The 14,367-nt window shown below is 39.2% G+C and overlaps 1 protein-coding gene across 1 annotated transcript; it reads right to left on the reverse strand.

Annotated features, from left to right (window-relative positions):
* Positions 1–694: 694 nt before the first annotated feature.
* LOC121181099 (choline transporter-like protein 1) lies at positions 695–9,310 on the reverse strand. Its single transcript, XM_041036896.1, has 16 exons — positions 9,073–9,310; positions 8,733–8,819; positions 7,757–7,899; positions 6,404–6,540; positions 6,132–6,225; positions 5,526–5,695; positions 4,733–4,822; positions 4,442–4,584; positions 4,054–4,240; positions 2,860–3,028; positions 2,516–2,672; positions 2,334–2,417; positions 2,097–2,234; positions 1,739–1,975; positions 1,464–1,538; positions 695–1,269 (listed from the first exon to the last, which is right to left on the reverse strand). Exons 1-16 carry the CDS (start codon positions 9,094–9,096, stop codon positions 1,246–1,248), a joined length of 1,959 nt encoding a protein of 652 aa, XP_040892830.1. The 5' UTR covers positions 9,097–9,310; the 3' UTR covers positions 695–1,245.
* Positions 9,311–14,367: the final 5,057 nt, after the last annotated feature.

Here is a 14,367-nt window from a genome sequence, read left to right on the forward strand (position 1 = left end):
CCACAAGGTAACTTCAGTGATATTGAAGGAAAATAACCCTTCCTTCTATAAGCTGTATTTACTTCAGAATATGTTCACATACTTTAACAGCTACAAAAAAATGTCCAACTGCCTGTGTACATGGAAATAAATTACATTTAAAATATATGACAAAACATACTACAAAAAAAAAAAAAAAAAAATACTGAAGAGATACCAGCAAAAATATAGCTATTGTCACCACTGCAGAGTACACTACATACATGAAATATGGAAAATGTCCAAAAAGTGATAAGAAATCAAAATGTTAATGTAATTATTTCCCATATGTGGATTCAGAGAACCCTAAACTTATTAGTCCTATTATAAGGCTATAATGTCATTTTGTTCTCATTATTTTTGAAGGGCATGACAACCACAGTGGAAATGTCATTCATTTTTGAGGATTTGCTGCCCCCAGGTGTTTGAAGTAAGACTCTACAGCTGAATATTTGGAGCAGCAACAACTTGCCCTTATCCTATCAATGCCACTGCTTCATTGTGCGACAGATGTTCTCAGCGGATTTCTGTTGTCTCTATATGTGTTTGTGCGTTTGAGGAGGATTTTAAGCTGAGGTAAATCTCTAAGGTAAATATGTTACGTTTTGTGATAAGGTTTAACTAATAGCCTCTAATGAAAGTCTGATGACAGGAAACACTGCATGACAACATTATGTTTGAACGATTCTCTGCAGGCTTTTATAAATGTGGGGTAAAGGTCAAACAATAAAAATTATTTGTTTTATTTAAGTATAAAATTTAATAAGTAAGAAACAACTTGAACAGCCTTTGACAAAACACAGTTAGCGATCCATGTCAAAATGTACACTGAACCTTTCAAACCACAGCTAACACTGATAAAAAACTAAAAGCCAACATGTTAAACCATGTTAAATCATACATATTATCGTTTAAAATGTAATAAAAGGGAAAACTCAGTAATAAAAGAAAAAAGATAAAACTATCAAATCCATCTTAATAATGAAACACAAAACCAAATGAGTTTTTGCTATAAAACTATTAGTGTCAAACTTTAAATTGCAATCCCTCTTTGTCAAAAATAATTCAACTCAATGCATCTTTCACTGAAACAGTGTAAAGCTTCTTTATATAAGGTATATATAAGGTATCGTTATCTTACTTATGTCCTTGGTGAGATGTGTTGGTAAACTCTGAGTTAATCTTTAGAGAATTTTTAGTGGTTTTGGCAGTCTTTCTGACACTTGATCAAGCTAAAGTCCCCCCACGTGCCTGCAAGACAAAAAATATATATATATTTTTATTTTAAATTTATTTGTTCTGAATGTGATAACACATGAACCCAACCAGGTGGTGTAATTTTGCAGCATCTCACTTCACAAGTTTGTTCTTTATTTGCTTTCCAAATGGACTGAAACAGTTTATACACAGTAAACTGATAAGACTAAAAAGATTTTCCAACTCACCATGGACTTCATCTCCCGTCCATCTCCATCATCCGGCTTGTACCGACCCAGTTTTTTGCTGTTCTCAACAAATTCCTGGGGAGAACAGTGTCATAGAATCATTATTTTACTTGCTGTTCTTGTAAATTGTTAAAGAATGAGAAAACATTAGGGCCTGAGCCAAAAATGCTTCTTAAAGATCACAAATCCAAGAAAACCAAATTGTAGGATTGAACTGATAAGAAATGCTTTGAAAAGAGTCAATAAGACCCCACATACACACGCTATGCTCTCACCATTAAGGCCTTGTCCATGTAGTACTCCCGTCCAGGACTGCCATCATTATACTTTGTGTCCACAGCAAAGCAGAGGAAGAGGACATCAACCACATTCTCAAACACAGAAAGGAAGCAGTGGGCCACCAGGAAGGCAAACAGACAGACGATGAGGAGAGGCAGCACCCACACTGTGTAGTCCCTCTGGTAGTTCAGAGCCAGGACGCCGGCAAAAGCTGTACAGGAGACTATAAGCACCTGAGGGTGCAGATTTAAGGCGGGTTAGAAAACATTAAAATCTGTTTGGTTTGAGGAAGTATCTCACATTAAAAAATTCCAAAGTTGTTTCAATGCAAGAATGTATGTCTCTGAGTGGTACCTTTCCCAAGAAGAGGACAAAGTCGCCCACAGTGTTTATGGCGGCCACTCGGAGAGCATTCTCCACCAAGATAAGGAAAGCGTCGCGGGCTGAGGTGCAGAAGTTGGTGCTGTTGATGGCTGTCGCAGTGTAAGCATTCTGAAATGATATGATACAGTCATGTTTACCATAGATGCTTGGGATCTTGTATCTACTGTATACTTGATTTTCTTCCTTCACCAAAACGAGATTACTTGCCTGATTCAAGTACGCTAAACACTTCTCAAGACACCACAAACAGCAGACACAGGCTTTCAGCATGCAGCGAGCACAGGCGTTTTCCTGTGAGAAATGAAGAAATGTACAGGTTACCTTAACAGCAGTGTATGTACATATATATGAAAAATGCCAGAAATGGTAGTAATAGTTTTACAGCTAACCTTTCCTTTGAGCTGGCTGTGAATGTACGTTAGGATGAGACGAGGGATCTTAACAAGCGTGATGATGAAGGAGCCTTTGGCCAGAGTACCCAGGTGGTAGCGGATGGTACGTGCCATTGAAGAAAGGATGGGAGTCGCTGGTAACTGGGACTTGTTCCTTAAGTTAATCAGATACAAGCAGAAGACATAATTGAAATTATATAGCCTAAAAACTAAAATGATCAAAATTCTGAATTTTTTAAAATGTATTTATTATATTTATTTGCTAATTCGCAAAATTAGCAAATACATTACATCTTCCATGTGGTAAAATACAAATTATTTTACTGTTACTCTTTTCATACCTTGTGAAATAGTAGGTGACCACAGCTCCAGCAATGGTCATCTGCTGGAAGGCAAGAATGAACTCACTGATCCAGATGAGACCCACAGCGTGATACCACACCAAGTACTGAAGAGGTCCCTGCATTTGATATTCAACCGTGCCTGTAGAGTTGTTCTTTATCGGTGTCCCTGTGAGGTCAATACGAGAGAGAGAGAGTTTGGACATGAATATTTTTTATGCATTTAAGCCCCTCTGCATTTCCTAGATATTTTAACGCCTTCTACCTCGAAATAAGAGCAATAAATCGTACCTGACTGACTTGTATTTGTAATGCTTGCATGTCTGCATCATATATTGATTATGCAGAGACACTAAACACTCACCTCTATCACTTAGTATTGCTGTGACCACTGACCCTCATTTCTTGCTGTTTCTCAACAGACAACTCAACTGCTCTATTAAAAGGCAGAAAATGTCCCCCAAAAAGTCATTAAAACAAAAAACTGGGCCCAAAATGAACTGGGTACTAACTGTCTGAGACACATCCAAAATATACCATGTTACATAAATTCTCTATTTATACTTGTCAACACTTCTTCAAAATCACATTGTGCAACATCTCCTCTCTGAACAGCTGCAAAATCTTTGTCTTCACACTTCTGAAGAGAAGGAGGTACTAAGACGAGAGTTCACACTGAGTCAGTAATGTACAATTTCACTGCAGCTGCAGTTGTAATCATTAATATTTACCCTTTTCCACACTTACAGCAATTTAGACTGAAAAATAATGAACATGAAGGAAGAAAATGTGATGTTGTGACTTCCCTTGTTGCTGGCCTGCTATTTAAGTAGTACTCTGGTAGAATTAAAAATCAGCTGCAGAAAAGAGAAGTGGGAGATGAAGAGAGAAGCGGTTCTTTGACTCCATCCTCCCACATCACGAGACTGGCACAAGATTCCAGATGTGGGAGTTTGGTCATGCCACAAAACCAGGACAAAATGTCACAAGTAACTTAATATTCTTCTTGTTTGGGAAATGGTATCACTATCACACATCTGATGCTAACAACTAGTCCGTGTGCTGCACTGAAAATTAAAAACTAGTCTGAAACAAGTATGCAGCAACAAAAGCACTGTTGTGAATGAAGTTCTGACAAGCATCCACATAAATTAACTACCAGCACTGGATTGCTCCACCAGTATTTGTTCTAACCTGCAGTCCCCAGGAAGAGAAGCACAGTGATCCAGTAGACCCAGAAGAGCATAAGGCAGAGGAAGGTCCAGAACGGCTGTAGGGCCAGCAGGGGAAGATGGATGAACACTTTACCCGCCACATGGAACAAGGAGATCGTAAGGGCCACACGTTTCCTCATAAAGAACATCACCAAGAGAAGAACTACCTGAAAGTTTACACAAGAGTTTTCTAGTAAGCTATTATAATCACTCAACTGAGCGGTGGAATTAGATAAATCAAAACAAGTACACCTTTTCTGTCAAAGCAGGAAAGAATTCGACACGAAATCCTGTTGAGTACTTTGTGAAACAATGAAAAAAAGTGCTTCATTTACGTACCAAAAACACGTCGGACACATCAGACATACCGTGAAAATCGTAGCACCAATTGCATACACCATCAGGGCCTTGACGTTGTCTGCAGCCACTTCCTTCCCAAAAGCTGATGTGGTGTTATTCATCATGGCATTCCTATGGTCAGCGTACAGCCACCAAAGGACACCTGTCCCACCTGCCAAAAGACAAATTCTTGGCTTACATCAGCATGATGCAAATACGACTGCCAGAATAAAGCATGAAAATATTTAAAAATGTCAAAAAGAATTACATGGCGAAGCGTACGAGAGCTAAAAATTCAGAAGGTTATGTTCAAAAGTTACCTATAGAGCCAACGATGACCAGAACCGTTAGAATCCACACCAGCACTTTGGAGATGTAACGAATGACGACCATCATGATCAGGGACAGGACTGCATCATAGAAAAAAAAACACAAAAAAAAACAAAACACACAGGGCATCGTAAGTATACAGAACACTGGTAGCATGGAAAATGTTCCTACAAGAAGCAGAAAAGTGCTGATTTTATGGCATCTGTTCATTGTAAGGTTTGATAAAACAACGCATTATCTGCAACATAAATAAAACACAATACCTACATCTATGCAGTTGATCTCAATATCAGTGGCTGTGCTTTATTTAAACAGTAGAATATGAAGCTGAGAAAGACAAAAGCCCAGACATCTGATGAATGGAAAGACTGTCCTCTTATAAATCACGCAGCCTTGATATCTAACAAGGATCAAATAGTTGAGATGAAAACTGTCTAAAACTGATTTAGGATCAGTTTTGTCTTTTATGCTGTACCAATGAGAGGAGTTAGAGCAGCCCTTAAATTAGTGCCCGCGGGCTAAACTTCAGCGGATACAATGGTGTAACCACTCAGACATTTCCTGTTATTATTTTGACAAAAATAGCTTCTCTTCCAACAGCTGCCTTCCTACTAAATCCTCCTGAGCAATTAAAGCTGTACTGTGGGAGCAGCAGAAAAATTACAACAAAAAAAAAAAAGCCCCCAAAACATTCAAGTGGTTTCTCATAGGATAAAAGTAATTCATTATTCATCAAAGATATCCATGTGCAAATGCTAAGCCAGACAAAACTGTGTGTTATACCTAAAGCCAGAAGACAAAGGCCCATGATGATCTCCTTGCTGGCCATTACCCCAGCAATGACCCGGCGCAGCACAGTGTTGTCACTGACGAATGTGATGAAAGCCTGAGCAAATTCAGCATAGCAACTGATATCCACAGGAATACAGCGGTGGAGCAGCGGGACAGCCATACTGCAAACATGAAAAAGATTAAGAACAGGGGTTCATTTATTTTAAATGAGCAGTGGAAACTTGAAGACTTGAAGCATGAGACTAAAGACTCAAACTATCTATACTTTTATTTATTTGGTCCTTTTTTTCCTGGGACTTGACTGAATGGATGGACTTATGGACAATTTTAAAAATGGAAAACACAGCAATGCTGAAAATACAGCAGTTTCCTCTATAAACACCAGAGATATAAACATCTCTGTCAGTTCCTGTTCTGGTCCAAACATATTTTGCCCATATCAGCGTCACTAAACCCTTGACAAGCTCTAAGTGGATGTGCCCTTTTCCAGGCAGTAATGCTGACATTAAAAACAGTGGAGAAAAACTGATGTAGTAACTGTCCTCTTCATATTTTAATTGTCTTGTTAATATTTTACTAAAAGATATACTTGATTACCTTCGTGAAACAGGGAGTTTGGGACATTTAGTGAATCTCTCTGAATGGCTTGTGTATCTTGTAGCAGAAATATCATAGGAGCAGAGATGAGAGCCTAGTAACAGGAAACCAAAAAAATTAGGTAACATGTTCAGTTTCAGTGATATTGAATAATATTAATTATATATAAATATAAATATAAATATATATAATTTATGTCCAACATTCGCTATAAATGCACACCACGCTCCCTATTATCTGAAACATTTTTTTCACTTGTGCAGTTTTCTCACCGTTACTCAGAGCAAATTTCTTTAAATCGCTGTGTGTCTTCAGTTCAGTAGTGGGGCATTTGGAGACACATAGGGCAATGGACTTGATCCTCCTGTTAATGAGGTCAAGGTTGCAAGGATCTAGAAAGAAAACATACCTGAGGGGAAGAAAAATTGCAATTTCAGGTTTCTTAGCTCTTAAGTATAAAGCGCTGCTACACCCTTCCCTCCAAAACAAGCACCCCGCCCCCCCTTGCTGAAAATATCGGTATATTTTGTTATTACTATGTCCACTGGGACTGTTCTGTCTGGGCAGAAAATGAAAGATGTTGACATTTGCTACCCTGTAACACAGATCCTTCTTTGTAGCAGAAACGCCTTTTACTCAAAGCCACCATGGGCAATCAGCCCATCAATAAAGCATGACCCTTTGTTTCAGTAGAACTGGGCCTGCAGGCTGATGGAAAGCTACTGCCCAAAAAGGGGGAGCACAAGCAAAGATTCCTCATATAAATTATGACAAGCAGAATTTGTGACATTTCTCTTCAGATGATAAGTATATCACATTTACCTAGACATTTTTTAGGGAGAAATTATTTTTAAAAAAGAGATGTGCTCTTAAACTATGCGATTCATTCAAATATATGAAGATCTCAGGCAGCAGAACACAGTGCAATGATGGGTCAGTGTAGCTCTGTGTGGGTGATAATAATCTGAGTTAACTCTGACTGATGACATTCAGTTTATGCAAATTAAGCTGCTTGAACAGACAAAACTTCAAACTGTCCCGGACGGAGAAAGCACTGAGAATTCTGCTCAACACGCTACAACACTTGTCTGGTATGTCTTCTGTTCACAACTTCTACAACTTTTGTGTGATACTGAATTACTGCACTGCTATTCGGAACGTGTCATTTTCAGGCAAGCGGAAGTAGGTCATGGTCTGGACAGCTCAACCTTGTCAACTATGTAAGCCAGAACAGGAGGTAAACTTAAGTGTTTACAAATGCATCAACTGCTTGTGCTTCGCAAATTAGATTAGGATTACATGATGCAATCCTTGCATGTACACATGTAATACTGAATGACTTCTTCTGTGCCACCAACACTCAAATACAAGGGGGCAAAAGAGGTCTCGACGTGCCTACCTTGATGTGATAAATCTATAACTGAATTATCTGTCATTGCAATCGATCTAATCAGGAAAACAGAGCAGATGAAAATACATAAGGGACATTTAAAGGATTTGACAATTTAAGTTAAGTGTGTCTTGATCTATAATAACTCATTTCATTCAAAATAAAAAAGAAATTAAGCTTACATAAATAAACTCTGATGTTTCACGTTAAGTCATTTTTCAATAATCCGACTAACTTGTTTGCTGTCATGTCCTGGCCACTGAGCGGTACTCCCTCGATCTTGGTGTTATTCTGACCGCAGGTGTTGCCATAACTGTCATATCCTGAGATAAGCCTGGAGGCAGCTCCTGTGGCGACGGGATAGCCACAAATACACGCCTGCAGATGACACAGATTAGAGGAGGCAATGTTAACTGTCTGCATGAAATATAAAGATATCATGCACTAATAAGCAAGTACTGTAAGCATGTAAGAGACAAAGATACACACACTACACTTTATTGGGTATCACTAAAACTAAAACTTGCTGTACCCAATAAACTGCCTGTAATATTAAACAGTAATACAATTATTCCTCCTGTTTAAGAGAGATTTAGTGATGTTTGATGAATGCTCCTGTTTTTCTTAACGTCTCTTTTATCATTATGTATTGTACTTACATTACTGTCTTTTCTTGAGTATTTTGTACGTTACTTGTAATCTGTCTGTGCTAAAATTATAAATAAGATTGCCGATTTTTACACTTTCTTCACTTTTTTTATGGCTTGTTTTGGTTTTGGTTTTGTATTTGCAGGGCACCATTGTGAATGAGAGCTTTGTTCTCAATTGGTATTCCCTGAATAAATAACTAATGGATGCTGATTCTACTTTGTGTTAATTTTGAAGGCAGTAGTTTTGTGGTGCTGTATAACTGTACTGGGTTATACTGAGCGCAATCCAATACAGTTCTACCCTCACTGATATAAATGGGGTGGACTAAATATTAAAAACACCCCTCAGTGTAACGCAAAACAAGTCAGTAGCTACAAAGCATGCTCCAAAATGACCAGAGTTGAATCTACAGCACTCTAAAGCAGATTACACACACACACACACACACACACACACACACACACAAAAACGCCTGTTACAATATTCATGAAGATAAGTTTTAAAGCATGGCTGGTGTATTCGACTGCATTTAACTATACTTAATGCAACTAAAGTCTTACCATTCCAATACAAAACAGTATGAATATGATGAGCCATGGGATATCCGTGCAGTGGCGCTCCTCCAGCGGTTTCCATTCACGTTTTCTCTGCCAAGGCATAAATAACAGACTTGAGAGGTTATCCTCCTCGCTTCTGTTTATGTTGGGACTGCGGTGCAGTGGCGACCCTGCTGTTCCAGAAATTCAGCTGACAAACAAGCTATTGTATTGTTGCTGTAAAACAAGCGGCCGCTGCTGATGGAGAAGTGACGTTAGCGCTGCGTACGCCGAGCGAAGCTCGTCCGTTTCAAAGTTTTGAAGTGCAGCCATAACTTCTAACATATCTTTATGTCTAACTTACCTCCGTGCTGCCACAACATCCCATTGTCAACTACGCGAGAACACAACTTCAGCTAAACAAAAAACAAAACTTTAAAGGCGTTTTCGTCGGTCAAACTTTTTCAGCTCATTTCACTCCTGTATTTCTCCTTGCCCGTATCTTCTCTGTTTTTCTCTATGACGCAAGGACGCAAATACACACTTTTATTTAAGTCTTCTTCACTTCATTGGCAAACGCCCATTTTAAGAACGTCCCCTGTCTGCAGGTGAACACGGAAGGCGTCAAATTTCTTATGCTGCCTTCACTGGCACTCAGGAAAAAATTCTATTAAGTGAGCTGGCTGAGGAAATCGCATCAACACAGCTGGAACATTAGCAGCCGTCGAATCATAATTAAAAAAAAAAAAACATTCATCAAAGTTTAATAATTTTTTTTAAATAATGTTTGTTTTTGCCAGTTGGATAGCACTGCACTGCACTTTTTTCAAAGGTTATATGTTTAGAATTATAGGTTTACTTTTCGTAGAAGCAGCAGTATTTTCCTCATTCTAGTTTCCCATGAAAACGGAAGTCCATGTAGGATTTAGAAAGTTACAATGGGTCATGAACGTAACACAGTGGTCAGTACACTGACTGGTAGTAGTTGGGACGCACGTGTAGAATTTGGCGCCGTTTGCTGGAGTAAAGAAGTAACTGCCAACTGTGAAGACTTCTTTAATTCACAGCTGTTTACAGACTTGTCGCTTAATGGCAGAAAACGAAGCTTTAAAGCGACTGCTAAATTGACTGAAATGAACCCAACTCAGGACCAATTGTGCCACCTCGCGGCTGCCATATTGAACCCATAAAGGTGAGTAATGTTGAGCTAGTTTAGCTCAGGTAGTGATTTTTTTTTTTTTGTCCAGCTTCACACCGTGTTAGCAGCTGAATCTCATTAAGATGGCTGTATAATAAGTTTCAGTGGAACAAACTCAGAGGGCCAAGCCGTTTAGGTCACCTTTAGCGTATATTTCTGCATTTTTTTCTTTTCAGCCTGTTAATTTGGCTGACGGTGTGCTCTAAATAACCTAGCTACAGGTTAAAAATGTAAAATACATCTAAAAGATAAGGTTACTTATCTTCATTTAGCATATCTTAGTTTATCTAGCATATGGTGACTTACCTAATCTTAGTGTGCTCTTCATCTTATTCTTTCTTTTTTCATTGTGCTGCATCACCTAGTCAAATTCTTCTGTACACAATACCTATGGCGAGGGAGGCCATTCTGGTTCATACGCATCAGCTCCACACATTGATAAATATGAGATTTTGTCGCCCCCGTCAGTCTGTGTCAAGTTATTACAACCCATTTTTTTCCATCACATGCTAATTTACTTATTAATTACAGGCTGTCCTATGTAGGCCTGCTGCTGGGGGACTATGGGACTTGCTCAGAGACACTTGAGCTGGAATGTATGCTGCTGACAAAAAGACTGCCCCTCCAGCTGAAAGACCGTCTCATCGCTCACTGTGCAACCGAACCGCATGTGGTAGGAGCATTCCAGAGGCACACGTATTTAAAAGTAAGCAAAGGCAAAGGGTAATTATTTAGTTTCTTAGGTGAATCCTGTTTATGTGTTGCATCTTTTTATTTCTGAAAGATCCCCCCTTGTGTGTCATTACTTCTTATGAACAGCATTTCTTTTACCCTGGATAACCTTGATCTGTGTTCTTGGACTTTTTAAAAAAACTTCCAAGTCACGGCTGATAACTAGATTCTGATCTTTGAAGTAGCATCTTTTCAGGGGCATATCACCTCTCCCTGCTGTTTTTCCGGACGATTCTTATCCTCATATTGAAGGTGACCTGACCCGTGCTCTTCCTGAACAGGCTGGAATGTCAAAGAGTTTCCTGCAGAAGGGTTGACTTGCGTCTTATTTTCCTTGGGCCTTTATTGCATAAATGTTTCTACTGCACTGCGTAGAAGACCGGAAGGGAAGGTAAATATTTAACTGTGGCAGTGTCATCCACTCTATGTAGGTACGGTTTTTCAGTTATGCTTTTGAAAATGCGTTCGTAGACCTTATACTTAATAATTTTGTACATTGTATTTCAGACAGACACACACACGTTTTCCTCATACCTGATAAAAGCTTGTATTGTGTCAGTGTAGGTTAAAACTAACTAAGGTTAAAACCAAGAGTAAGGAAATACGGATCTTGCAGGACCAGAACATGTGATGCGCAGCTGATTATGAATGCATGTACGTGAGAGAACAAGCGCAGATGTTGGGAGGTTACATTTGGAACGAAAATACAAATGAACATGGAGCGGAAACATAACTGTTCAGAGGTCCCTCTCATCAAATGATGAAACAGCTCCTGGACGCGCATCTCCTGACTCTTGGTCTCAAGTATTTCCTGCTGATGCTGCTGTGGCAACGGTGTCCAAGGACAACACATTTTTCTGGATCTCTATTGGAAGAGTCAATGCCAGCACAGCATATGTTCAGCAGAATCTTGGGTGGGGGGGTTGGAGTACGTCACTATCCTGGCCCTCACACGGTCTGGTCCAAACTCAAGAATCATTCCTCATAAACAACAAGACAGGAGGATAAATATTATTTGTCTATGTCCTCAGATACTTTTAAGATTTAAGCCGTTAGAAAATGTCCAGCTTTGGAGGATGTGATGAATTCCAAAAGGAAAATGTTGTGGAGTTTCTTCATACCACCTACTTCTTTTTTCTTTTGCAAAAATTGATGGAAGGGCTGGCGATGAATGAAGCACTTTTCAGTGTCACAGTAGGTTCTTTGTGAATCACTTGACCTTTGCTAAAACAGACAGTGCATCTTCCAATATGAGCCAATGAAATCAAATACTGACTGTTTTTTCCTCATTCATGTGGCTTTGCTGAGGAAAAGTAGTGTTGTTTAGTGGTGCCTAAATAAGCAGCACAAATCTGAATCAGAGTTTCGATATTAATGTAAGGTTCAGTCTTCAAACTAAGTGTGCATTCCTGCAGACGTTTTAAGGCTACAGAAGTGTGAGAATGTGCTCAGGTGCAGGTGGTTGTGGAGGGTGCAGGGTTATGGGCCATGTGTTTAAGCCAGAGTACACAAATGTAATCCAGCTGTTGTTGCCAACTAGCCGTGGCCAACTAGCCGTGGCCTGATCCATAAGGAAGTGTCTGTCTGAGGTGCTTGTAGATTGTGTGAGCAGAATTTACTTTCACATCATATCCCTGACTCTAACACACAACCACTTCTATTTTTTTGGTCCTTACTGGGATGTAATTTCTGCTGTAACAGTATGTTACAGGTTTGACCAAATGCTGTCCAACAGGGACTGTGACTGATGTTTGTCTTGGGATATTTGTTTTCTAGTAAGAGCAGTGCCTTCGAAAGTGGAAATGGGACACTGCTGGTCACTGAGGCCTTTAAACCAGGTAAGACTTCTAAAAACAAAGAGAACAGATGGTACACAGTCAACACTGACTCTGTGTGTGAGACAGTATTTTCCATTGTCATCATAAAAATATATGGTCCAAATGAGAAAAAGCTGTATCATCTTATTTGACAAACCTAATGACATGTTACAGTATCCTACAACAGTTACACACACACAGCCATACACACAATCATACACACAGATATATTGTACTCCCTTGTGTCATGCACACATACACACACACAGACCCTCTCACAACAAGATTAGATAGATTATTTTAGCATGCTATGCTCCGTATCCTCAATAACTTGTACTTCCTGTTCCCACGGTAACAGTCACACTATAACCCACAATCAGGGGCCAAGGACCCCCTCGGTTTCTCCCACGATGACTCCTTGCATTTAGACCCACATGAGCAAAGCGAGTTAAAATCAACAGATGATTGAGGACAATTTTTTAATTAAGACAGCAATGCAGCCCGCAACTGGCTTTTTTACATTCACTTAAGTTGCATCATCTACACTGGGATGTTTCATTCAAAAATATTGCGATTGCTCAAGTTCCCACCCAGGCCTCAAACACTGTTATTTAAACCGGCATGACTCTGGCCTCTTGAAAAGGAGTTCTTAACCACAGGGCACAGCGAGTGACAGGAAGGGATTGCAAGGATTTTGGTGTGGTTTGTTGACGTTATTTTTAGAACTTCAGATGAGCTTCTGGCATTTTGTTTAGCTCTCTTTTTGGTGTAAATGAACCCAACATTCGTTTTTGTAACTTAACATAACTGCTTGGCAAGTACAGTAGAAAATAGTTATTTAAAGAAGCCTTCAAAAAGGTTGCCACAAAATCTTCTCAAAGCAGTCTTTGTATATGCAAGGTCTCAAAATGATTCAGTTATGGGAGGGACAGTGTTTTTTTTTTTTTTCTTTTTTTTTTTTCTTTCTCGTCACCTACATTTTCCTACATGGGCAAATGCTCTGTGTTCTTCAATGCCCATGATTTAGACTGGCTTATTTTTCCAATAATAAACTATATCAGTGAGGAATGTGAGGCTGTTTCCTTTGGGCCCTCACTGCTCCACTTAAGAGGCTTGAACAGTGGGGGATTATAGGGTGAATCATGAATAGGGCTTTCTTAACCATGTATGTGACTGCTCTAGACATGTGACCAATGATGCCGCATGCCTATGAGAATGTTCATGCTCGTCCTCTGTGATGTGGGACACTGACAGAGTCTGGCCTGTAATGATGACTCTTAAGGGCAAATAAATATTCACATGCTAAGAAATAACTATATACGTAGGCATTTACACAGATTCCAGAATAGACTGTATTGCACACCCATCCACAGAAATCACCACAAAAAAGGAGAAAGTTTCAGGTTGTATTATCTCAGTTTGTGAAGTCATAGTCAGAAACAGGAGGGTTGGTATCATAAGTATAAGGTTATTTATTCTAAGAGTGAATCATTTCTAGCCATGCTAGGTGCATGGCACCAGGGAAGGCAGAGTTGGTCTGTCCGTAGATAGATATGACCACCACTTTGGCCCAAGCTGAAATATCTCCACAATATCTCAATGGTTTGGCTTTAAATTATTCAGATAGTGTATCCTACTGATTCTGGTGATGTCCTGACTTTTTCTCTGAGGTTGACATTTGTGATTTTGAATGATATGTCTCAACTATTGGATGGATTGTCATGGATTTTACACAAATTTAGGTCCCCTCAAGCTGAATTGTAATAACTTTGGTGATCCTCTTACCTTTTCAATTTTTGATTTTGGCAGTACTGTTGGTTTATCATCAAAGAAATGCACAATGATTCATATATCAACCTTAGTTGTTCTTTGTGTTTAGTGGTAATTAGCAAATATTTGCACATCATCTTAG

This window comes from Toxotes jaculatrix, chromosome 4, assembly GCF_017976425.1.
Source record: "Toxotes jaculatrix isolate fToxJac2 chromosome 4, fToxJac2.pri, whole genome shotgun sequence".
Taxonomy (NCBI): domain Eukaryota; kingdom Metazoa; phylum Chordata; class Actinopteri; family Toxotidae; genus Toxotes; species Toxotes jaculatrix.

What these genes read in the sequence shown, in the direction of transcription:
- LOC121181099 (XM_041036896.1), bottom strand. Translation starts at nt 9,096, where the DNA reads ATGGGATGTTGTGGCAGCACGGAG. An exon ending in TTGGTGCTACGATTTTCACG is followed by an intron (nt 4,241 to 4,441) that starts GTATGTCTGATG and finishes GTAAACTTTCAG; the next exon opens with GTAGTTCTTCTCTTGGTGAT. An exon ending in TCTCTTCCTGGGGACTGCAG is followed by an intron (nt 3,029 to 4,053) that starts GTTAGAACAAAT and finishes TTGACCTCACAG; the next exon opens with GGACACCGATAAAGAACAAC.